Here is a 27,713-nt window from a genome sequence, read left to right on the forward strand (position 1 = left end):
CCTATGATTACATTAACACAATAATCCTTAATTATTCTTGAAATAAAATAAATAAATAAATAAATAATAATGAAACAGCTATTGGAATGAATTTGAAGGTCCTTACATGTGCAGTGCAGTCATGGGTAAGGTACTAGACTCAGACTTTCAACACACTGTGAATAGCTAAATGAGGAAAATGCTCAATCTCTGTCAATGTTCCTATAGAATTATTAGAAATGGTCGAATATTAAAATAGAATAGAATGCCGGTAAAATTTCCAGTTTGAATGTTTAACATACTTGCATTTTAGTAAAATATACAACACTTGGTAATCAGCCTATGCCTTGTGCTCTACACACCTGATGGGGATGAATATGTGTTACTCGAATAATAAGATATCTTCCAGAAAACAAAAGTGTTAACTGATTTGCAAGTAATAAGAAAATAAACAGTACTGTATAAGCACCACAGATAACAAGTCATACTTGTCTGAGTTTGATATAACTGTCCAGCGTATTCTTCAAACTGCTCACTCTGCTTGAATGCTACAGTAAGATAAGCACGTTGATGCAGTATGCCCATGTGCCCATTTTATGATGATACAAAGCAAATTCTGGGGCAGCTGATTGGAGCTGCCAATGAAATTTTGACATGCTCTGTGTGTTTGCATTATTAATATACCAAAACCAACATGCTTTTTTTGTACTTGTGTATGTAGACTACTTTGTGGCTTTAAAACGGGGCCTTGACAGTATGGAAACATAACAGCTCATTGCGGCTCCAGGAGAGGCGACACATAACGCAGTTCACACGAAACATAGTTCCCCCCTTTACATGCATGTACAAGTGATGCAAAAACAAGATAACCTTGTGCCCATACCCTTGGGCATACCCCAGAGAGCTAGCAATGACTTATCAAAGTCCTTTTAACTTGTTAGCTCATTAAATCAACAATGAATGGGTTATCAACTTTTATTTCCCATCGTATTGCTTGTTAGCGAGGGTTAGCCCTCCCCCCAGCTATGTTATTTTAACCAGCCCAACCTCATTTTGTGCAAACATTTTGATCTACAATGGGTTCCAATGGGAACAGAAAAAGAGCACGACAAGACTTAATACTGTATGTAGCTGTGTAGCTAATCAACAAAGGTCTGACTCTGCTAATATTATGGCAGGAGCGTGCACAGTATTTAAAAATCTGCCTGTCATGGGGGTGCCAAAAAATTAGAGGGGCAGGGGGAGAGGGAATTTATGACTGCAGATAGCAATGAAAAACTACGATTCTTGGCTTACCCAGGTGCTGGTATGCCGCTGAATTTAGTGTCTGTTTCCTCAGCATACCCAAACTAAAGTTTGCTATGTCACACTGATTTTCATGGTTTTGTGGTTTTAAGATAATGTTGGTATTTCTAATAAAGAATTTGATGAACCAGATATGGTACTGCAGTCACGCCATCTGAACTTTGAATAAGCTTGGTCCAGCTAATTTTAGTGTGTGGTCTACATTACTCTTTACCCAATTGCAAATGAACAGCAGATAAAGTTACTACTTGCACTTTCAATACTCCAAAATGGAGCATTCAATACTCCAAAATAGATGCATATTCTAAGTATCTTTTTAAAAATAAAATTCTAATTAATTTTGGGTAAAACTAATAAACAAGTAGCCAAATAAAAATGATGAGATGGTGATTCGTGGGGGTGCAATGGCATCCCCTGTGGCCTATGACTGCACACCCCTGTATTAAGGCATTTGCATTAATAGTCATTTAATTAATGGAAGATGCCAGTCATAATAGCATGCACTTTAATTGCACTGTTCTGGGGCCTCTTACCTTAATCTCCCAGGAGCTGTCGCATTTGACAAGTTTGAAGTTCTTGCCCAGGTTGGAGCTGTTGCTGATGAAGCAGACCTTCAGGATCTTCACAGGGCCCCCAGCCCCAGAACCTGCCCCATCGGAGCCACAGTCTGACCAATCAGGGCCGCCAGGGCTTGGCAGCCTCCAGGACAGGGTGCTGGTGTCACCCGACATCTCGTCACGTGTGGTCACGGAAACAGCCACACCATCACACCTGCACCCTGGGGACGAGAGGGTTTAGTCACCCATATTGAAATATGGAAACACACATCCATACTATAATAACGGGTGGAGTATATCATTTGGGAGAATAATACCAGCATGTTAGTACTCTCTTCTTCTTTCACCCATATTTAATGAAAATATACAGGTACACATTGTACACATTGTAAAGCAGAGTTCACACAGACACACACGTGTGCTTAGTATAGGTTGTCCCAAGGGGGGTCCTTATCAAACGTTTCCTCTTTAATATAAAAGAGCACTAAATAGCTTAAAACTTTAAAAATGACATCAACTGTAAAATAAACCTCATTGTAATAAATAGCCTAGATATTTCTTGTACCAAACAGTTGAGCCTATTTGATTCATAATATAAAGCGACAGCAACTGATACATGCTTCAATGTACTATTGTACATTTCAGCCTGTTGTAGATGTTAAATAAGGCATTACGGGTTTAACAGTTTATTGAGGTGGCTTCAAGAGGAAAAGGGCTGGGAAGCCCTAATCTAGTGGCTCACTTACTGTAAATCATTGCTTTGCTAAGTGAATACATGCATGCCAAGAAGCACAATGTGAAAGACAGAAACAATTAGTTCACCAGATCTGTCTGTCTTGAGCTATAGCCTAGTTCAGGTACGTAAAGTGAAAATTCAAACACCAGTCACTGATGTATTTTATTTATGTGTTTAGACAAAAAAAAAAAAACATAATATACCACTCAGATAAAAGTGGTAGAAGAATGAATACAGTTTGCATGGGTTAAAGGACAAGTCCTTAATTCTAGTTTGAAAAAGTTAGCCTTAGCAGCAGTGATGGAGGATGAAAATGTAGAGAGGAGGGAATAGCAGCTGGACAGGGCATTGTGTGTCACATTCTCTCTGGTCCCCACAGTGGGGTCCTATCAGTGCATGTGTCAGATAAACACGGACTTGGAAAGGATGTAGGTCTGTTGAAAAGGTGACAAAAAGAATCAAGTGTTAGAAGAGAGAAGAGTGAGGAGACAGCAGTATTATTAGACAGCTGGTTGTAGAGACTATGATGTTCAGTGACAGAAGGAGTGGAGAAGAGGGGGTTTAGAAGAAAGTGAAAGGGAAAAAATAAATTCCCTTTGCAGCATTCAATACCAGTTCAGACAAAAAGTAATCAGCCAAGAATACGTTTTAGAATAGTTATATGCGTCATGCGTCAATTAAAAAGTCACACGATTAAATTCAATCATAGCAAATTATGCCTTTTTAAGCGTTTATACTATTTTCCTAATTTGTTTTATGTAAATGTTGCCTATAAAGTCATCCAGATGCAAAAAGTGGATATGCATCTTTTTGAAAATGTGCTCTTTCACTGATGAACTTCTTTAGATATTGTAGTGATGGGATAACTACCCTACCTTAATTAGAAAACAAAAAATATATATATATTCAAGCATTATGGACTATATACATTTCATAATGGTAACAGCCATATAGAGCTCTCCTGGCATCACCGGGCATTTGCACAGTTGGAGAGAATGCCATTTTCTTTGTTCCCAGAGGTGAATTCCTCCCAGTCCCTGTCACTAAAGCTGAGCATGCCTGGGGTTAGTGTTTAATAGTTAAGCTTAATACTTAAAGCATTCAGGGACAAGAAGCTCTTGTCACCCCACCCAACCATGAAAAGAGATCATTACAAGCCTCAACGAAGATAAACAGATCATTAAAGGTGCATTCATACCAAAAATCAGTCCTAGTAATTATGCCCAGCAACAAAGGAATTTATAAGTGATTCATAGTATTGTATTTATTCTTGTTATCTTGTTACTAGTAAGAGCAGTAAGTCACAGTAAAGAAAAATGTTATGCATGGTGAAACAGAGATGTAAGGTTCTGGTCATTTCTATACCTTGCATCTCTGCTCATGTTACTGGGTCCCGACCAGTTCAAACTGAAAAGTCATAAAAACAGCCCCAGGATAAGGTCAACTCCTATTGTGTTCCTTACAAATGCAGCCTAATGTTCAATTTACCAGATCCTAAAGACACAAAGGTGTCATTACTTCCAGCAAGCAGTTTTTTAATGACAAACCTGTATGTTGACCCATGACAAGAGTGTTTGCTGATTTGGAAATGGATAATATTACACAGGCATGGACAGACAAAGGTCAGTTTTATAATAGAAACTGACATTAAATATATATCAACGTTTTAATAATTGCTGGTCCAAGGGCATTGGCTTTCAGCTTTTGTTGCTTTAATGCTACATAGCAGTGTATTCAGCAAAAACGTATATCAAATATAAAAATATTATTGTCCACCATACGGCATGAAAAAATGCTTCTGGCATCAAAAGCCAGAAAGAACACTTTTGCAGCTATGCCACAGCTTGTAGTGTTTTCTGGTGTGTGTTGAACTCCCTTTAATCATCAATCAGCTCACAAGAATACTATCAAATACCCATATTAAATTATAAGATGAAGCACTTTAATTCTACTGTTGCCTGTTGAAATAGTTTTTTCTCTGAAAAACAATTTTGACAAACCAATATTTGTTTCCCACCTCTTCATTATTTCATAAAATAAATGAAATGCCCTGGCACCACAATTGTCAGGCCATACCTATTCCTGTATATTGGTTTTTTAGTTTTTTCTTTGATTGAATCCAAAAACAAATTCAGTCTGGTTTTACTGGATCTCATATGCCCTTAAACTTTCCCAAATTTTAACATTTAGTTCTTGCAAAGTCAGTCAGAGATAAGGTACTCCCTTAGATTCAATCAAATGCACAATGCCAGTTTAAGGGCAAATACAATTCAGTCAAACCACACCTTTTCCTGTTTTTGTGTTTCTTGAATTTTTCAGTTTTGTTTTATTTTGTTTTGTTTTCATGCTTGATGGAACCTTAGAACTTTAGTCTGGTTATAATTTATTCTTGGCTAATCATTATTATTTTTTGAATATGGGAAATCCAAAATGTGTTAATTCATTGATTTATTTATTTATTGATTGATTTAACACTGGAAGGGCTGTACCGTGAGAATGTAACCCCCAGGGAAAAGGCTTGGCTGGATTAAGAAATCAGCCATTAAATTTGAGTTTGCCATCAGGGCACTCTCTGGGGATGATTCCAACATGATTCTGCCTGACATCTTCAAACTTATTGTGTGTGGCAATGACCTATACGGTAACATGTAAAAGTGTTGGTATGGGAAATGCACTGTACATGGTACATACTGTGGGAAAACAATATTTTAGATATTGTACTGCACCAGGGAGAGGTTTGTACCATGCATTTTACTAACCATTGTATTTCCATATCTGGATATAATGCAACTTGGATTACAACACCAGTTGGTGAAGTAACAACAGACAGCACAACATCACTGGGTTTCTCCAACTGTGAGTCATTCAGCATTGCATAACTGCATGCTTTCCATTTTAGCATGTGTTGCCTTATCTATCAACTCTGAGGCCTTCAGTGTCAACAGAATGGAGAACTTTGTACTTTTGGAGACAAAAGAATGTTTCCACACACAGTTTCAATCCCCTTGTGATTTAACAAGCAACGCATCAACCTAATATAACATCATAGGCATTTTCCCAATTCAACAATCAAATTACAGTTAATTTCTTGAACTGACTGAATTCAAATGCCATTACACTGATTGGCCATGTAGATCAGACTGGTGTTCGTAAATAAATCTCTGAAAACATTGCAGGGGTAGAGAAGAACGGTTTTCTTTCTGCAGTCGTCTTGAATGATTTCTTATTACGCAACACCTGCAACTATGACGAGATTTCTGCGTATGTTCTTATTTTCTAACTGCACTTTTATCTTGTGATGGGTAATGAATGACTCCTTCAGAATTACTCTTTTTGGTGGACACATGGAAGCAAATCTTCTCCATAAAAGTTCCATTCTGCACCCTATTTTACATGCTATGGATACAGTGGCAAACTTCCATGTTTAAAAACAATGTAGGCTGACACAGTCCACAAGGCGGTCTACTCTCAAGCCATATACGAGTCCCCCAGGGCAGGTAGGGGTCTGATCTCCACCATGGAACCTTCATAACTGTGATCCCTTCTCTATCCATTACCCGTTCTGCTTTAAAGCTGTCTTTCTACCTTTTCATATACAGTGCAGTTTGTGAGAATCTGGAAAGTGGCAAAAAAAATTTGTTTTGGCTCAGTACTCCAGTACATTGTATTTGACATGAAACGATGAATATGAGGCTAAAGTTCAGACTGTCAGCTCTAATTTGAGAGCGAACCATGCAGGAATAAGAGCCAATTTAATGCACAGCTCCCCCGTTTTGTGGGACCAAAAGTAACAAGACAAATTAACATAATTTGAAATAATATCTAGTACTTTTTTGTGAATGCTTTGCAATCGATGACTGCCTAAAGCCTGATATTTCATGCAACATTTTATTTACAATAGATAACTTTGTACCTATATATTACATATTCATAGAATTTGCTTTTCGGAGTATCAACAAACAATATTAGAAAGTACACAAGCCGAGTTAAGTTTCAAAAACAATGAATTGCTATTTCAAGTCCTGTAGTGCAATACCAATGATAGGAATTTCAGAATAAATTGATTTAAACACTGACTGCGAATAACAACAATCCCGGAACCTAACAGCAGGCCGAGCACACAAAACAAGTATGTGAGATACGGCCTTTGGATATTTCAAACTTGTGCAAGCAAAAATTCCAGCCTCAGAGGTACTGCAAGAAAACTCAACCAGACAATGATTTGCTGCTATGGGATGCAGACTCTTGTGCTCACAATCACACCACAAATTAACCAAAGGAACCACCTACCCACCAATAACACTTTAAAATACAGTTTTTAATGAATACCTGAATGCATTATTGTAAATTCTACAGTCTGTTCACCATACAAAAAATGTGCTGTGACCCCTTTAAGATTTCAGGCACTGTATCACAACAATGTTCAGTAAAAGATCTTTATTTTGATTTTAGGAAGTAGACATTTTTATATGCTACTAATACCAAAAATACCAACAGAGAGGAATTGTATGTGCACAGCCTGTGAAATAGTCTCAAACTTGAGGAAATAAAATGAGTGAATGAAATCATTTCTGGTATGACTAAGTCCTGAAAATATCTCTTAAATTTTGCCTACCAACATTAAATATATATATATATATATATATATATATATATATCTTGAATGTACTCTTTAGAATATAAATTTCCCTCTTTGAACTTAGACTTTACAGCACATTCTGCAACACTAGACCTAAACCCACCGTAAACACACATGCACTTTTCAGGCACACATTCCTTCTGATTCTGATAGGCCTTCAAGTCTGCACATGAGTTGTTATAGCAACACTGCTCCCAGTTCATATGTTATCAGATTTCCAGTCTTGTCAGGTAATGAATGTGACTCACGGTGGAGCAATGGAGTCCTGGATAGTGGATACAGCTTCAGTATTTTTGAACCCAGGCCATATTTACAGATAATCCTGTGAGTAGTGGAGACCAGAACTTCACCAATTTCTTAAAAATTGAGTTTCATTCCCTTTTGTTGCAAGCTCAGACATGGTTCCCATTAGAATACATTGGGGGCTTTTTTTCAGCCTTCAAAAGCCATAATAAACATTTCTTTCAAAAACATGAAGCTCACAGTACATGCATAGCAGTCCTGACTTATTTTTCAGAAATGCAGAAATTGTTTTGAACAAAATCGTTTTTCAGTTTCAGTTGGAACTATTTTTTTCTCTCAAACCAAGCACCTTCCAGTCAACTGTAAACTTAGGTACTCTGGGTGGCCCTTGGTCATATGGTCCCATTCAACTACATTCAATTTGGTACTTCCGTAAGTGGCTCCACTGAAAGGTGGCTGCCATCACTAAGAAATAGTATTAATAATGAGTTCTGTCATGTATTAACTATAAGTGTTCTACAAATTCATCAAACTTGCCTCAGTGCAAATTAGGCATCCAAATCTCACACAATAGAAGCATGCAATAATATTTAACATTTTTCCAAACTAAGCAGTGCAGTTCTTGCATCTCCTCATCGGTGCATTCAGGCTCAAACTGGTAGGCATTGCCATCCAAACCGAATATATCCTCATCAAACATACAATCATCATAGCAGGAATCCATCATGCTACAAGCAAAATATCGCAACAAAAATATTTTGCAAGCTTTATCCGTAGGTAACTAAGCTGCTGCAGCAAGACATAAACAGACTGCTGGCTACAGCAACCGAATTGTAAAAAATAAAAAAAATAAAAAACAAGCTAGCTACTGTACCTCGCAACCACAACCCCGTACACACACAAAGTCCTACATGGATGTAGCCAGAAATTATAATAGGCAGAAAAATGTAACTTCCCACCCCAGAACTGCTCTGTTTGCAATGATTTGTTTCAGTAGAACATGCTAAGACAAGTATGAATATACCGTGAGCTTCTCATTTTCAAAAGATAAGTTTGTCATGGTTTTAGAAGGCTGCAAATGGTATTTTAAAAATGGTATGAAACTCAATTTTTAAGCAATCAGCAAAACTGTATTCTCCACTACTCACGATTATCCAAGTTTATCCGAAAATAGGGCCCGGGTTCAAAAATGTACTGGATGTGAATGTATCAGGAAAGTACTAGTTTCTGTAAATTCAGTGTTGGAAATGATATCTAATATCTATACTAAGTGGCCCATTGTCTGTATCACCCATCTCCACACTCGCAAAGACAGTGTACAGATAGGACATATGAACATGGAAAGTGAATGTAAATTGAGTGAAAAATAACTGATTATTCATCAACATGATCTGACAAGAATAAAGCCGTGGACTAGCTAGGGTGTATATTACAAGCAAGGTATCTAGATTGCTAGGAAAGTAAATAGTTCACATCAGTCAGCTAGCTAGATGAAGCAGCTACCTTAGTTCCCAAATGAATAAAAGTAACCATGCATAGTTAATGGTACAGGAATGCAAGTCAGTCCATATTTGCCAGTACATCAATACAGGTTGCTGTTAATATGAGGCATTTGAAGGCTGTACGTATAGTATTTTAGGTAGCCAGTTAGCAGATTTGTCTATAGGTTTGTAATTTAATTAGGCCTAATGCTTTAAGCTTGTGAAGATGTTTCTACAACGATATTCTTTATGTGTTTGGGTATTTGGCAAGTGGGGAACAGCAATCTGTATTACTGTTGCTATATCAAAATGGGGGGTATTAATACATGTACATTTTCCTATCTTCATGTCTTTCAAGGATACCCCCATCCAAAGAGAAATGTGAGAAATATGATTTAATAAAAAAGGGCTTCAGGATTAACATTCAGGGACCACGGTAAAGAATGAATAGCAATACACGAATGACCCCAAAGTCCATCATTTACAGCCTAGATTAATTAATTTCAGGTTGGAGTAATCACTGTTTTTTTTAGCACACAGATGCCTTTCTCCACTGGTGTAGGCTGGAGTGTTCAATCGGCACTCACATTTTCCATATGATATGCATGAAAGGAAATGTCAAAATCTCCTCAATGAAAATGGATTGTTTTGGACATACGTCAAAGGATTCTTATTAATGAAATACATTATCCCCTACAGGTGTAACCACGCATATACTCTAAATGCACAGACAACGCATTGTATACAGATATTCGTTTCTTCCCAAAGCTGATCAGTGATATCTAACGAGTTTAAACAGGAAATGAAATGACGTTAATTTGCTGCACGTAATAAAACACGTTAAAGCATTTTGCGGCACATTTGCAGATTCATTCATTAAGTAACAGCGGAAATCAAACAGATGCAGCCCATCCCCAAAGGCGACAGTTTGCATTCACCAGTCTAACGACGATGATAATAATCATGTAGTAGAATATAGATCTCATAAAAAACACGTTTTCAACGTTTTCAGACTGCCAAAATCCAGGCCTGCGATTAAAAGTATTGATATCAAAATGAGGCCAAGTTACGGTACTACAAACAATATAGGTTATCTTGCCTCATCGAAATTACATAAGATGTATTCCAAAGCAATGCTACCCAATATTTCCTCAATTCTTTCAAGTCACTTGGCCCTTTGTGTATAAGCATGCACTACATGGGCAGGGCAAACATATGTGTGGATGGCTTTCTCACAGTCAAGATTGATTGAATAGGCGTGTATATGTCCAAGTTGTATTGGTATGTATGTATTTTGCTGCCCAGCCTTTCTGTTGCGTGAATGATAGTATGTTTCTTGGTATAAGTGTGTGTTCGTAAATGTGAATGTAACATGCTGCCAGGGAAATGTCCCCATGGGGATAAAGAAGTTCTCTATGTATGCATGTACAATATGTATTTTACATGCAGTACTTTTTGTACGTAGCAAATATGCAATAACTTGTACATTTACTGAAATGCAGTTCAGAAGCAAGTATAAACATATGTTTTCTGGAGAAATATGCTTCCTGTAGTTACTCACCAGCAGTTTTCTACATGAATTTCAACGTGTTGCATGAGGCAATTCTAAATATTTGACACTTTGATCTGACACAAAGTTTGCATGACATTGTAAAATGGTAAGATTACAAAACACAGGGCCAAGTGAAAGAATTGAGGAAATATTGGGTAGCACTGCTTTGGAATACATCTTATGTAATTTCGGTGAGGCAAGATAGCCTATATTGTTTGTAGTACCATAACTTGGCGTCATTTTGATATCAATACTTTTAACCACAGGCCTGGATTTTGGCAGTCTGAATGAATGAGTTGTAGACGGGGTATGTCTTGTATGTGTGAGTAACTTGGCATTTTTGTACGTTGAAAACGTGTTTTTTATAAGATATAATTTCTTTTTGCAAAGCGTTTTATTATGAGAGTGAGAAATGCGATGTGACCCTGTAAGAAACGGTTGTGGATTATGGCTATCCTTGTGTGCATTTGTACAGTCTGATGAGGGTGTACCGTTTGGCAGTTTTGGTTTGCTATATATGTAAAACAGTGGCTGTGACAAAGGGTGCGGTGGCGTAAGTGTAAACGGATCAGAAACGCAGGTGAAATATGGCCAGTGTATGTACTCACGGATTTGACTGCCATCCAACGAGCCTTGATTGACAAAAGAATCAGCAAGCCCGTAGAATTAGAGCTATCTAGGTCGCAACTTGTGTACCCTTCTGTCCTGCTCCGTTGTCTGTTATTTCGTGGAGATGTACTTTTAGTGTTTGTAAGGTTTATAAGGCATTTTGATAGGCTTATCTGCAGGTAGGAATCCTGTTTGCTGTTTTCCTAAGCTAGAACCGGAAAACTTGATATATAGAAGAAATATAGTTAGTAGTAATGGCAGCTATGCAATGCGTGAAATATCATTAGCAAACCTGTCCGTGGTTTTAAAGAAGAACATAGGCCAGTAAGCACAGAAGAGCTCCCGTTGAATCCATATGGCTTGGCAATATTGTAGCCGGTTAATAAGTGAACGTGCAGACGGTACGTCATAATGCAGTGTATACGGAGGAGGAGAGAGGAGGAGGAGGAGGAGGAGGAGGAGGAGGAGGAGGAGGAGGAGGAGGAGGAGGAGGAGGAGGAGGAGGAGGAGGAGGAGGAGGAGGAGGAGGAGGAGGAGGAGGAGGAGGAGGAGGAGGAGGAGGAGGAGGGAGGAGGAGGAGGAGGAGGAGGAGGAGGAGGAGGAGGAGGAGGAGGAGGAGGAGGAGGAGGAGGAGGAGGAGGAGGAGGAGGAGGAGGAGGAGGAGGAGGAGGAGGAGGAGGAGGAGAGGAGGAGGAGGAGGAGGAGAGGAGGAGGAGGAGGAGGAGGAGAGAGAGAAAGAGAGAAGAAGAAGAAGAGAAGAAGAAGAAGAGAAGAAGAAGAAAGAAGAAGAAGAAGAAGAAGAAGAAGAAGAAGAAGAAGAAGAAGAAGAAGAAAGAAGAAGAAGAAGAAGAAGAAGAAGAAGAAGAAGAAGAAGAAGAAGAAGAAGAAGAAGAAGAAGAAGAAGAAGAGAAGAAGAAGAAAGAAGAAGAAGAAGAAGAAGAAGAGAGAAGAAGAAGAAGAAGAAGAAGAGAAGAAGAAGAAGAAGAAGAAGAAAGATAGTTGATCAATAACGATAGAGCAGTTGCTCAAAGGAACCATAGTTGTATCTAACTTAGCTAGCTATTGTCAAAATTATATTGGTATATTAACTTGCCTTAGCTAAAAAAATTATTGATATAAGTGAACGATCCTTAGTATTTTGGATCCGATGCCAGATGTTCCGATTGATTTGGAGAGTCCTAGCCCACCGATTACCGATGTTTTGACCAATATTTTGTCAAAAATTGCAACATTTTCAAATCAATTTGAAAAACTTATATTTTATTAAAATTTCTATATTTAAGAACATTTAACTTATAAGCAAACAAATAAAAATAAAAATAAACACACAAAGAACTTTTTAGATAAAAAATGTAAAAGATGATATTAAATTAAATATATATATAATAACACCATCTTTAAGTGTGTGAAATCAAAATAACTCCACACCTTGCTTTTACTCCTTTCTTTTCCAGCCATCTATAAAAAATTAATTTAAAAAAAAAATCAGTTTTCCAGTTTCAAACATGTATTTTTATGAATATTATTATTGTTGTTATTAATTTGTTATTATTATTTCTTAGTATCTATTCTCAGTAAATTAATTACATTTTCTTATTTTATTCCTACTACATGATCTCAAAGACTTTACCTTTACCTAGCGAGCTTCCCTGTCCATAAGAATTTGGTGGTGAAAATAACTACAATGCGCTCTGACGCATGACTAGATGACACACTCGCTCGCAATAACGCATTAGCTATTGACACAGCCTCATTATTTCTTATTATATATTCTCAGTAAGTTAAATGAATTATATTTTCTTATTTTATTTCTACTACATGATCTCAAAGACCTGCTTTCGTGCAGGTTACCCGCGCTAACTGTTGGTTGATTCACTTCTCCAAGAGCAATCCTTCTCTCATGTTATCACGACAAAGCTAGATAACATGGCTTAAAATGATCCACGTTAGAAGTGTTTGATCTGCGTTTTTACTGTCTGGTTAGCTTGCTACGATGACACACTCGCTTGCAATAACGCGTTGGCTATTGACACAGCATCATATAGTAGCTAATATCATTATCTCAGATAAAAAAACAAATGTGTGATGCATTCAATCACCATTTTATTTTGGCCGGTTATTTATTTGAGAATACAGCAATGTCCTCTGGAAATGTAGATCCTACGCTGCTTATGTGCTCACTGCCACTTTATAAAGGCTTGCTAGCCAGCTAGCTTGCTAAAGTAAACCAAATAGCTAAGTTAGCTAGCTCGCTCGCTTGATAATGAGGATTGATAAACATAGTGGTCGTATAAACGTATTTAATTAAAAACTTTCACTAAATATACATACCTTTATTGCGGCAATCGAATCTGCAGTGGTGAATACTGGATGAGGCACGTCTTATTACAGAAGTAGCGCGTCAGCTGCTGCAGTTCACACTTGTATTAGAGCTCCCTCTACTGGATAATTCTAGTAAATAGCAATTACAACGTGCGATTAGACAAGTATGGATAAATAATCAATGTTTTTTTTGTTTATTATACATCGGGACACATCGGCTGCATAACTGCCGATCCCGATGTCGTCAAAAAAGTCAAATAATGGCCGATATATCGGCCAAACCGATATATCGGTGGGGCTCTACTTGATATACTAAGCTAGTTGGCTAGTTTGTGAAAATTCAGTCTCCCAAGATGAGCGCGTATCATGAATGTAGCTATGGTAACGGGGCACGGTCTGTCAATTATAGCTAACCGACAGTTCTCATTAACACGCCCAGACAGTTCGGGTGAACTTTTATAGTGGGAAATTCAGGCTTAGAAAAATAAGTTTTAAAATACATTTAAATGACTGAATAATAAAAACAAAAATATGCACATTTTGTTGTTGCCTAAAGACAACTGGCAAGTGTTACATTCAACCACCATGTTACTCCTTTAACTGACAGGAGTGGAACCCAGTGTTGTCTTCTGCTGCCCATCCTCTTCAAGGTCTGATGCGTTGAGCATTCAGAGATACCCTTCTGCATGTGTGCGCTTTCTGTTAGCTTTAATTAGTCTGCCCATTGTCTTCTGAGTTCTCACTAACAAGTTGTTTTTTCTCTCAGAACTGCTGTTCACAGGATGGTTTTTGTTCATTGCACCATTCATTGAAAAGACTAGGCTATAATTATTTCACTCACATCATATACATGGGTGTGGACTCACAAACTGAACTGACTAGGACTATCAACAGCACATGAAAAGGCCATTTGGCAACATTCTAGCATCTTGGAATATCTATTGCAAGAAGCAGCAAGGCATCAGTGGAAGGAGAATGGCACAGTTGCAATCTGCTTTTGGAATGTAGAATATGCAGGCAGCTCAATGAACCAATGGAGGGACTCAGAGGTTGTTGATCTCAGAGGTCTTTGATTTAGTTGCTCTTAGCCTCCTCTCTTGTTAGACTCATTACCTTGCAGCACTATATGGATATGATATGAATGTGAGATAAGCCCACAAAACTTCTGTGTCCTTTAAGAAAAAAGGTCAGTTACTTCTTTTAACTTCCCTTTACAGGCTTCCTAGAGACAGTACTGCTTACAGGAAGGCATCTTTAGAAATGTATCTTCAGCCAGAGTGTGAGCATAGCTGATCAAGGTGAAAGAGCGGTATCATTTTGTCTTAACAGCAGTTTGTTCAGCTACATCATTGCTCATTTTTTACTTAGAATTGTGGTTCACTTTTACATTTACTTCACTATATAGTACATGAATGTGCTATTATAAACTGCCTAACTTTTCTCTTTCATCCTGACAAAATTCAAAACTCGTTTCGCATTAAATATGACTGTCTAACTCCGTGTTGACGTAAAAATTGTTAAGCTGAGACATTTATAGCCCAAAACTTATTCTGAAATCTATCTTCATGTTTTATACTAATTATTCATTTCAATGGGTATTGAACATCGTTACACATATGGTGCTCACAGTCATTTAAAAAATCCTACATGAGTACTGCGGCGTATTGAGATTTAATTCCAGGTATTTACTCATCTACAGAAATTCTTGCAGGAAACATTCTTCTCTAAACATTATTTTCTTCCCTCTGCTCAACTACCAATGTCCAAACAAAGATAAGATTACAATCGTCCAACAGGAGTTGTAATTTTCCTCAACTCCCCTTTCTCCCATTTTTTCATTAAAATCTTCTTTTATTCAAAAACTTTAGAATTTCTTACTCAAACACCTGCACACTGTCTGCATACACTGTCTGCTGTTCTCATACTCAATCGTGGTCCAGGAGAGCCACAGGGTCTTCTACATTTTGTTGTTTATCAGCACTTAAATGGCCAATTAAAACGGTCTCATCTGGCTTTTTGGGTCTAAATTGGTTGCTTATGTTAAGGTGAACACAAAAACTGGAGGACTAGTTCTCTAACTTTGATCTCTTTACCTAACTATTTATTTAAGCAATTTCCATGTTCATTTTTAAAATACTAAGCAGTCGGATTCACTTCTCTTTCTCAGTCTCTATCTCCTCTGACTCTCAAAGCTGAATGCCACCTGATCTCAGCTTTTCCTCCTTGATATACTGACATGAGAAAAAGAGAGCCAGCTGTCTACAAGCCTACTTTGACTCCTATGATGGGAAAAAATGTATGCTGGCCAAAAAGCCATTTGACAAAACTAATTTAAAAATGTGAATTTGAGTGCCTTGGGAGTGTAAATTAGGCATGAATTCATGTACACACAGTGGGTGTGACTATACTGGTGATTGAATACTTCTGAAGACAAGATCCATGCCTGAAAAAGTTACCTGATGCCTTCTAGGACAGGACTAAAGGCCTTCAATCCAGATACCGGACAAATGAGAACCTTTTAAAAACAAAATCCAAAACCAGCTCTAAAGTGCAGATCCCTTCATATTTGCTGATGACTGTACACTACATAGACATGTAGCAGAAATGTAGCAACACTGTCATCCATGAAAAACTGAGCCTAGTGTGATGTGGGTAAATTCCTCTATGTGGGGAGTAACTTCCTCAGAACCACAACATGCTCAGTGTGGGCATTAGTGGTCTTGCTGCAATAAAATGACAGTGGGTGAAATTTGCACAAAATTAATTTAAAGGTAAAGCATTGCTTTATGCAGCATTGTAAAATAGTGCAAGAACAGTCAACTCAGAGATGGCTGGAAAATATTTAAATACTAGAAAATAATTTTCTGCATATTTGCACAACATACAACCAATAAATGGTTTCTTAAAATGTGGTTGCTACAGAGGATATAGGCTGTTCATGTAATAACAATGAATTCATTCCATTACTTCGCTTTCTTGCAATGTGCAAGATGCATCTTAAACACTGGCAGTGCATTTAAAGTAATAATCTCGAAGATTTTCATTAAAATGAATGCCTGTTAAGTCACTATCTATCGCCGAATTAGGTAACACAATGGTGATTGAGCCTATTATTATATAAATTTATATTATTATTATTATAATTTATGATTAAAGAACTGGGTGTCTGTGGCGACATTCCCGGGAAAAAATCACAAGCAGCGCATAGTTAATGACGCATTTTCCATCACCCATCAGTGGTTGGTCCGCCAGAGAGAGTAGGTGGAGCTAACGCAACAGGCTCGCTCTTCAAGTCACTTGTGTGTGAGTGGTGTACTGTTTTTTTCCGGTGTCTGCTAGCGTTACAATAACAGAGAAGGGGGGGGGGGGGTTATGGAACCCTAAAAAGTTTTTGTGTAACATGAGAGGTCATATTATTTGTTGATGTAGATTTCGTATTACATTTGATGACAGTTTGACGTTACTAAATTACATAGCTATTTGCACAGCTAACGCTAGCTACCAGACCATGTCAAGAAAGGCAACATTAGTTTAGACAACACTGCGCGCAGTATCCATCTCTCATATCAGGTAACGTTGTGTTAGCTAGCTAGCTAGTGTAATTAACACAATCTAATGTCAGCTAACAATTAGAAAAAACGCTAGCTAATGCTAGCGACCGGTACCAACCTCGCAAACCGTCTCTCGGATGCAATGCTACCTTGTTGCAACGTTGCAATGTGGCTTACTAAAAGCTAGTTCAGATCAATGATTCGCAACGAGACTGGATGCAACTTGCAAAATTCAAGACGTCTGATTGTGAACGTTCTAAAACTGCACTTGGCGATTTGACAAGGTGGGTCTTTTGAGACCCCAGGCAACGGCTTCAGACGCTCTGCAACTAACCAGTTCACACCGCTGCAATTTTCTCTGCAACATTTTAAAACCGTTTTGTCTCTTTGCGAATCATTGATCTGAACTGGCCTTAATATTACCGTTATTTACATTGCCATGAAGTTCATAAATATATAGCCGGGGTATAGGTGGACCAGAGCCGGGTCTGATTTCTGTGTAAAGATGTCAAGCCGGAGAAAACTAAATAAAAGAATACGGCAGTATGGATTAGCGTTGTTATTATTTTATTACGCTTCCTCATATGTTCCTTCAGCCTTGATGCCCTTTTTTGATGAAATTTCCTTTGTTTTTGTTTTATTCTTCTTGGTCTGATTGCTAATTTAACACCCAGCTCAGCTGTGTTCTCGAACAGTTTAGCTAGCAAAACCAGAAACACCAGGGGTAACATTTTGCAAGGCAGTTGTTTCAAAAATATCACACAACAATCATTCAGGACTGTTTATTGTGCACGAGATACATAATTGCACAAGCCACAGCGAATCCCGCAAATTATTCTCTGCAGTGTAAAGATGTTCATACCAGGCAAATGGTGGATAAAGAATGTTTGTGGAAATTGATCATCGCTAATTCTACCCAAGGTCTGCTACGGCATTTTAACCCGGCTCGGCAGTGTAAAGACAGCTTAAGTTAGCCTAATGTTAGACAATGAATGAGTTTGTACATAACGTTACTTTTATAACAACGCTTTTTTATTCAGTAAATAGTAAGTGTTATAGTTGGCGTGGCCCAGGTGCCAACTGACCGACGTCACACAGGCGACACTGGTTGGATCCGGTTGGATCTATGGGAAGTGAGGTCCAAAAACACACCTGCAATTACCGCTTCTCGCCATTGGTACCGCCAAAGAGAACGAAACGGAAATCTTCAAGATTGTAACTTTAAATGCTCTCGCTGCAGCTGTGCTCATTTACATAACCAGTCTGAGTATTTTCCATCTCCTAAGTCAAAGACACCAAGACCCAACACAATGTACAATAAGATTACAATAAAATAATTGCTGATGTTCTCGTTTCACGGTAAACTGGTGCATAACACATAGCACATGACTGAGCCACCTATGAATGCTTACACTACAGTATGTGAAATGCCAGCATTAGGGAATAGTGCAAAAACCTCTTGAAAGACACTCAATTTCTTTGTGAGGGGGCTGAATTCTAACAAAGCAGGTCACTACTAGCCACAACACTAACCCTGCCCAGGTTACAAAAATGTCCCTATAGTGTCCCTCTTCAATAAAATAATAATGATTTCACATATATACAGTGAGGTCCATTAGGTTTGGGACAAAAACATATTTTTTTCTTGATTTGGCTCTGTATTCCACAATTTTAGCAATTGAACACAGCTGACTAATCAGACACACTTGTGAAGCCATTTGTCATTATGGTGCCCTGAAATGGGGGGTCTGTGTATAAAAGATGCTGCAATTTCTATACAGTGAAACCAATATGTATAAATACCTTTTAATAAAAGCAGAGAATCAAACAATAATTGTTTGATTACAAATCTAAAATTGTGGAGTACGGAGCCAAATCAAAAAAAAAGTCTTTGCCCCAGACATTATGGAGCTCACCATATATTATATATCTGAAATCATTTGCCAGACATAGGCTACTACAAGTACTGAATATAGCAGGTGGTATATCAAGTAGCAGCATTCTATTCACTGTTTTCAAACCCAATTAAGCAATCTTTTTTAGTTCAGTCCTGGTCTTCCTATGTGATTACTGTCCATGCCTTAGGCTAATTGCAGGCCTAGATCAAATTAATAGTGTCATTGACACTTCATATGACAAGAGCACAAATACAAGGAATTTCAGACAAAGACTGTGTGATTTATTGGCTTACACTGAATAAAAAGTTATCAACAACAAAAACTCACATTTTCTTTTGTAAATGTCTTAGCATTAGGAGCTTCTTGGGATAACAGATAATTAGCCTATATAAAAAGGAATTAACTATGTATGAAAAAGTTTCCTCCTGAAATTCAAGAAGGCAGTTTATTTGTCTCAAGCAAATGCATGTGAAATGTATTAAATATTTCTGTGCTAATAATACTGCCACACATCAGTCCCGGTTATAGACTGCTGTGGTTGGGGGGAAAGGGAGGGGTGACTTTTTATTCAGGGCACCGTGTGTGCCATACAGTTTACAGGCTTTTTACATCCTTTATATGCTACAGTGTGTATTATATTCTATACTGTGAGGTCCATAAGTATTTGGACAGTGACAGAATTCTTGTTGTTTTGGCTCTGTACCTTAGCACATTGGATTTGAAACGAAGCAATGAATATGAGGTTAAAGTACAGACTGTCTGCTGCAATTTAAGGGTATTTAGATCCATCCATGGGTGATCTGTGTAGGAATAACATCCTTTTTATACACTGCCCCCACCCCCCTCACCTATTTTAGGGGACCATAAATACTGCAATTGGTCAGTTTAAAACAGTGTTAAATAAAGTGGTCAAATTTAGCACTTGGTTGCAAATCCTTTGCCTGCAATGACTGCCTGAAGTATGTGACCCATAGACATCGCACACACTGAGTATCTTCCCTGGTGATACTCTACCAGGCCTGTACTGCAACCACTCATTTCCTGTTTGTTTCCGGGGCTTTTTGTGTTCAGTCTTGTCTTCAGCAAGTGAAAGTTCAATTGCATTTAGGTCAGACACGAACATTCTACTTCTATGAAAAGCTCCTTGGTTGCTTTAGCAGCATGGCTCATTGTCAGAAGTTTGGCTCATTGTCCTGCTGCAAGTGCCATTCAATGAGTTTTCAGGCATTTGGTTGGTTCTGAGAAGATTTATGTACACTTCACAGTTCATCATGCTGCTGCCGTCAGCAGTCACATTATATTACAGGCATTTAGCAGACGCTTTTTCCAGAGCAACTTACATTGTATCCAATTATACAGCTGGATATATACTGGAGCAATGAAGGTTAAGTACCTTGCTCAAGGGTACAATGGCAGTGTCCTACCGGGGAATCGAACCTGCGCCCTTTGGGTTACAAGAGCCATTATAGCCATTATACTACACTGCCACATCATCAGTAAAGAGAAGTGAGCCAGTTCCAGTAGCAGCCATACATGGCATAGCACCACCTCCACCATGTTTCACAGATGAGGAGGGGGGGCAGTTCCTTTCTTTCTCCTCACTTTCCTCTTTCATTAATTTTGGTACAGGTTAATACTTGTTTCATATGTCCAAGGGCATAATTTTAGTTTGAATATCGAGGGGGATGAAATGCAGACTCCAAAAACTGCAACCTTGTAAGTGGTCCAGGGGTGGGGCCCTTGAAAGAAATTTTTCAAAAGAACAGCGGCAAAATGATAATTCTGGTGAATTCTAAGGGGGAAATATTTCAGATTACTAATCAGTATATCCAAATAACATCATGAAATCAATTTTGTCATCATCATGCTATATTATTGGGGGGGGGGGGGGTATTTGTTTTGAAATATTGGGGTGGGAAGGAGGGGTTGAGCCCCCTATCCCACCCATAAATTACACCCCTACATCTGTCCATAAGACCTTGTGCCAGCTCTCTACAGTTATTTTAATGTACTTTTTAGCAAACTCTAACCTGTCAGTCTGTTCTTAAGGATTACTAGTGGTTTGCATTTTGCAGTGAATACTCTGAGGTTATGTCTGTGGTCTTCTCTGTAAGGTAGGCTTTGACACATCTATGCCTTCATCCTGGAGGTGTTTTTGATCTTTTCAACTGCTGAAAATTGGTTTTTCTTCACAATTGATAGTGTCCTTTTGTCCTCCTCTACAGTGGTCGTCCCAGGTCTACTAGGTTGTTTGTTATTACTACACTCACCAGTGTGTTTTTGCTTCTTCACAATGCATCACACAGTTGATTTTGACAAACCCAATGTTTGGGGTATGTCTCAAATTGATTTATTCTGATCTGTCAGATTCATGATGGCCTGCTTTACTGGCATTGACACGTCTTTGGTCCTCATGTTGGGAGACAACAGCAGCAGACCCCAAATGCAAATGTGACACCTAGACCTTATGTTAGCTTTCTTTTGCGTGAACTAATGATGGAAGAACAAACATTTGTCCCAGAAATAGCTGAGCAGCCAACTGACCAATTACTTTTGGTCCCCTGAAATGGGAAGGCTATGTATAAAAGGGCTGAAATTCCTAAAAGCATCACCCAATATAGATAATAAATACCCTCAAATCTATCTACTCTGCAATAGATTGGTGGCCTGTCCAGAGCGTATTCCTGCCTCTCGCCCAATGTCCATAAAAGGGACTGTCAATCAATGAAAGCTACTACACTGAACCTCAGCAAGAAATTAAGCAGCAAGGACTTCCATCTATATTCACTTATCCTGGGCAGGGTCGTGGGGGGTGCTGGAGCCAATCCCCACGTGCATTGGTCATGATGCAGGATTGCACCCTGAAATCTATCGCAGGGAGCAAGGACTTCACAAAGATAATGTTTTAAAAAGGTTTTTTTATGTTTTCCCTTGTAAGTTTTAGTATCTACCTAAATTGTTTTATTTGTTATTTTCAACAGAGCATTTTTATGATTGGCTAAGCAGAGAAAAAGCGGGGAATAAGGTGAAAAATACTAACTTTAAAAAAGTGTAATTTTTTATACAGGTGGATCAATATAATTAATTATCCGAATAAATGGTCTAAGTTTCGGGGGGGGGGGGGGGGGGATGTGGCCTCATCCCCTAGATCCAGCCCAGCCATACATTAGTGCTAAGAGGCAGGCCATGTATTAGGCTACCTCACACTTTGTTGCAATATCGGATGACCTTACTTGCATGTGGAAAGTTACCACACAAATGGAAGTGACTGATTTTATTCAAGCTTTATTTCCACTGCTTACTCCATGGGGTGTGGTTATTTTAAAGCAACTGGTGTGGGCAATAATTGAGCCTTTCAAAAGGCAAACATGAAATATTGCTATTTTGTATTCCTGAGAGGAATACAAACACTGATGTTCTCTACTTTTGTCACACGCTTTGGAAAAAAATTGGATGAAATGTGAATGTTTGGTATAAATCACAAGTAGGACATCCAAAAATAAACCAAACTTTTTTTTTTTTTGACAGATGAGCGCTCCAGAATTGCAACTGTAACGAAGTACGACATTTTCTTCTGAACAGGTTTTGTTGCCTGCGATTAGCTCCATGATGTACGCGTGGTTTAACGACGACCACAACATGCATTGAGACCATTGCCCCATCATAAAGTAACATTCTGTACGTTCAATTTTCTTTATTTTCCCGTATATTAATTATGTTTCTCAGTGTGTCACTTTCAGCTTGTGTGCACATTCATGTTAGAACTCGTTGGCCTATAGCATTTGTTCCAGTAAGCCGTAGGTTAGGCCTACTACCCAACAATGATATTTAACATAGATATTTAAATATTATTAAATAAAACTAAATGTAACTTCTTTGTTTGAATTTTGTTATCAGGTCGCCTCCAAGTTGGACACCAGGTAAACATTTCTGCTGATTTTAGGAATTATGTATTATACATGCAAATAACATACAGTCCTACAATAGCCTACTATCGCCGCTATTTTCCCCAACAAGAACGCAAAATTGATTGCAAATCAGAAATCAATACTTTCCTAAAACAGTGGAATTTGATTTACATTTTTTTTAAATAACAGCGTTGTTCGTTGCGTACTGTCTCTGGAAACTAAGACTGTCGAAATAGCAGCCTGGGGCCATGGAATGCACAGACTCGTCTCACCTGCATAAACTTGCAGCTAAGAAACATTCTAGAGATTTTTCGAAGCTGTCACACCAAACCTTGCACAGTCATATCTGAATTATTGTCGAATGTACTTTCTTCTTAATTGTCTCAGTATACAACTAAGGAATTATGAGCCTACTATGTTAATATGTTAAAATAAATAAACAATATGCTAAGTAGGCTATGTTGCTAAATGAATGATGAACGCTGTAGTCATCGAACGTCGTGCGCACAAGGTAGGGTATGCGCAGGTAGGCTTACAGTAGTAAAATGAAGACCCATAGCACACAAAAACAATTTAAACAAAATACATTAGATTTTTTTTGAAATCGTAGGAAAGTCTATCCTCTCGTAAGCCCATATCGGTAAAATAGATTTCTTCTAACTATTAACCTGCATGTCACATAAATAACCCACAAAGACAAGCTGAGTAAAGCCAATCACTGTGAAGAGTTGCGACCATCACTGAATACAGGTGGTAGTCCACAACAGATTTATCTAAACACTTCTTTAATAAAGTGACGAGTTGTACTCTTTTCAGCCACCCGAAAAACGTGCAGTCTCCTACTTCCCTTTTTCTTCCGTCCCCTCTATTTACTCTAGTAATGCAGGTATAATACCGCAATACGTGTGGCTAATTTTAAACATTCACAGACGTTTAATTAGCTATTATTGGTCACCAACCTGCTTTAAAGTCGTTCCAATTTGTTTCTTCTTCCAATACAACGTGCAATGGAAAAGTAATCCAGCGTTTGCTTTAGTTTGGGTTACGGAGAAGTTTGCTGTGAACTGTTAAGCCACACCCCAGCTTAGTTTCTCCTAGTACTTCCTTATTTCTGCAATGTCTGAAGTTTAAGAAATTGTTTAGCAGACAAATTAACTTGGCAATTGGCCAAAGAGCAAATAAATTCGTGGGTCTCCATATCCACCCGTCTTGTAAATTCCATGTGTAGCCCATCATCAAACCGAATTAAAATTACGATTCATAATACAGTCATATTCTCTGCACATAAACACATCTCCCTCGCTTATTTTAGACAGGTGCCCGTTTGCACAATACATTGGCCAACGTCTGTGTGATTCGAAGGGTCAAACTATATCACAATAAATCGTCGCGTCATTTTTTCAACCTTTTATAACAGGCAATGCAAGCAACATATAGTTGTAGGCCGAATGAAGTGGACATTCACAAGGACACAAGAATAGCTTTAACATTCTGTTTTCATTTCAGAAATATCTTTTTGGTGCTTTTGTGAAACACATTCAATTTTTACTGTGAAGTCATTCAACTTTTTTCATTTTACTGCGAAGAACGATCCAAGTTGTAGCCTACCATCCCCCAGGACAAATCTTGCTGGGGTTGGAATGCTTTTCGGGGGTTCCCTTGCTTTAATAATGGTTCCACTACAAACGCTTGGTGCACAGTGAAAACATTACACACCACCGCAATTTTGTCACTTACAGACTGAGAAGAATATGAAAACGGCCACCAAAAAATACACCAGGCCTACCTGGATTTCAGTGTTTTTCTTTCTTTTTTCTGTTTTTGCGCGCCGCAATACAAACACTGACATCTTCTGGCCGAAAAATATTGAATCGTCCTGGAAAACCGTATAGACAATAGGCCAAATATAATCTCACCTGGTAGAAAATGTTGCCTTTCTTCCAAGATTAAGATTATATAGACTATGTAGGTATTGACTATACTAGTGTGTCGTGAGACCCCTCAAGGGATGCCTCATCGGAATGTCAAAAATATTCGAATATCATCCTGATATTTTTTTTCAACGAACTTAAATTTGAACTTAAAATTAAAATATTTGTTTTAGGTCCCCATTTCGAATTAACATAAATATATTAAGTGCGTGCTTCAATCGCCATCACATTCATGAATGCCCCATACCTATATAGCACAGAGAGTTTGGCACTTTTCATGGTTCCCTACAGAAATAATCACAATGACCACAGACTCTCAGCTCTTAAAAACGTAATTTTTTTGCCCCATTTCAAACGAAAGAATTCACAAACAACTTCACTTGCGTTTTCTTCTTCTTCTTTTTCTTCTTCTTCTTCTTCTTGCTGTCGATTACATTATCACAAATGCTCCAGGCCCACAAAAAATACTTCTCCACATTTGACATTTAGGTACATAAACCAATAACAATATTGGATACACACGCAGAATAGACATAGAGAAGAGCACTACTCGTAGGTAACATCACCGGTCGTATAGAAACTGCCCCAATATAATGACATCCTCAGGACAGGCATACCGTTTTTCTGTAAGTCTAAATGGTCACATTCACCACTGTGCCTGTGTTGGTAACTCAATTTTTAACTTGGCTACTGGGTGGCACAGAGTCATGGTAGCAATGTCAGTTTCCAGTCGAAGCTGCGGAGCTATTGGATCTTAGCTAACATTAAACAACCTCTATTCCAAAAACGATGCTACCTAGTGTTTCCTAAATTGTTTCAAGTAATTTAGCCCTGTGTTTTTTAATCTTACCACCTGAAGACAACAGAGTGTAAGAACTTAAATATCAATTGTAAAATAAATACTGTACATACATACATTCACATATACTACACTTCATTATCCACATCGGGACATTTCCCTAGCAGCGTTCACAATTTACATTTACAGACACATTGACACCTAGAAACATATGATCATTCACACTACAGAAGGGCCAGAGGGGCATTTTTGCTATTTGATATGTTCAGTTTGAATGACCGTATTGTCTTCAGATGGTAAGAATAAAAATCACAGGGGTAAGTTACTTGAAACAATATAGTAAACATTGGGTACCATTGCAAAACAATAGGCAGCATATTTTTATGACCTAATTGGACCTAATTGGCCCTATCAGAAAATTTTGGCATTGGTGTTTCATAGGAAATATCAATTGAAACAAATTGCCTCTACAAAGTACATAAAAGTGCCAAAAACAGCAATGAGTTGCCCCATTGTACTGTAATAGCTATACTATAAATATAGGGACTTGCTGGCAGCAATTAGCTTGTAAGTTGGTGTAATACATTTCACAATATGTTTACCGTAATAACAATTACATTACTTAGATGGGTACTGTAATTGAATCTACAGTAATCATACTGTGAAATATTTTAAAGCCATTCACAGTACACCTTAATTGCTGCAGGCAAGTTACTCTGAATTTTACTGTATTCCATTTACATTAACTTGCTGGCAGCTATGCAGTTATTTTAAATGATATTTTTTACTTAGGCCTAATTATGTCTATTCATTATCTTACCTACTTATTTCTGGTCAGGGTCACAGGGGAGTCCATCCCAGCAGGCATTGAGCAGGAGACAGGAACACACCCTGGACAGGGTGCCAATCCATTGCAGGGAACCCACACCATTCACTCACACCAATGGGCAGTTTAGCCGTACCAGCATGTCTTTGGACTGTGGGAGGAAACCAGAGTAGCCAGAGAGCATGCAAACTCCACACAGAAATCCCCAACCTGGGAGAGTCTTGCTGAGAGACAATGGTACTTTCCACTGTACCACCCTGTTTAAGTATACGCAATGAAAAAATCTACCCGTCTATGGTCGGTTAGGGGGACTTCTTGGTAGGGTTTTAATCGCCCCTGTAAGGCCCCTGTCTGTTGACTGACAGGTCTTTTGACTTTGAAAATTAAAATGTATTTAACTTTACATTATTATTTGAATTTTGTCAGGGTAGATGCGTGACAACACAGAAGTGAAAACTGCAAATGAAAGAACAGTGTATTTTCATTTATGTAAGCTGTGTACCATGAGAAGTTGGCTGGCCTTCGAAAATGGAAAGTAAGACTGCCAATTGAAATATCATTTCCTTTTTGTCATCAATCATGCATTTACAAGAAGAAACTGTTATTTTAGATCTAGAGATTATATTTTTACCGTTTGAATTTTAATTGTGATAGGTTTGTGTCATGCATGGTATGGAGACTTGCATACATTTTCTAATTGTCAGATAAAATGTGTAGAAAACATTAAAATGCTATTTCTGCATTTGAATTTGAATTATGTCATGATTTCTGACGATTATGTCATGCACACATAAAATAAAAATGAAATGCAATTTCAAATGCAATTACGGACAACAAAGTTTGCATAACCTTTTGTGGCTAGAAAACTTTTGAGGCAAATAGGCCTATTACTGTATTAAGATTTACAGCAAAAATGTATTTACTATAAATTAACCTGCCATCCAATTTGGACCGGAATGCTTTGCAGATCTACAGATTGGTAGCAAGCACATCATGATTGATAAGTAAATTATTTGCAGTATTGCAGCATAGGCACACCTATATGGTTAAGTGGCCACTTAGTATATGAACATTGGTAAATATGCCTTAATATGCATCCATGAACTTGAAGGTGTGTTCACTGACTAAAATCAACATTTAGCAATTTGGATAACAGAAAAAAAATCTAAGAACTGATAACAATAAGCTGGCTTTGTATAGTATGCTTAAAGAAAGGTTGGGTTGACATCACAACTAGAATAAAAGAAAAACCACACTAATGCTGAAAAACATGCAATAAAAACCTTTGGACAAAAAACCAAAAGTAGCATAAAATCATGGGCATGCTGCTCTAGATCTAAAATGTGATGTGCACATGCGCAGTACCCCTTGGTAGGA

General features: G+C 38.0%; 1 protein-coding gene across 2 annotated transcripts in view; it reads right to left on the bottom strand.

Annotated features, from left to right (window-relative positions):
• The window catches only part of LOC135256906 (protein-tyrosine kinase 2-beta-like), a 62,658-nt gene extending 38,764 nt beyond the window's left edge, over window positions 1-23,894 (bottom strand). For both annotated transcript variants that reach the window (XM_064339172.1, XM_064339171.1), the window contains exons 1-2: window positions 23,740-23,894; window positions 1,818-2,062 (exon numbers count right to left, since the gene is read on the bottom strand). In XM_064339172.1, the coding sequence (XP_064195242.1) occupies window positions 1,818-2,015 (198 nt within the window). In that variant the 5' untranslated portion in view covers window positions 2,016-2,062; window positions 23,740-23,894. The remainder of the gene's footprint in view (window positions 1-1,817; window positions 2,063-23,739) is intronic.
• Window positions 23,895-27,713: the final 3,819 nt, after the last annotated feature.

The sequence above is a fragment of the Anguilla rostrata genome, chromosome 6, assembly GCF_018555375.3.
Source record: "Anguilla rostrata isolate EN2019 chromosome 6, ASM1855537v3, whole genome shotgun sequence".
In the NCBI taxonomy this organism is placed as follows: Eukaryota; Metazoa; Chordata; class Actinopteri; order Anguilliformes; family Anguillidae; genus Anguilla; species Anguilla rostrata.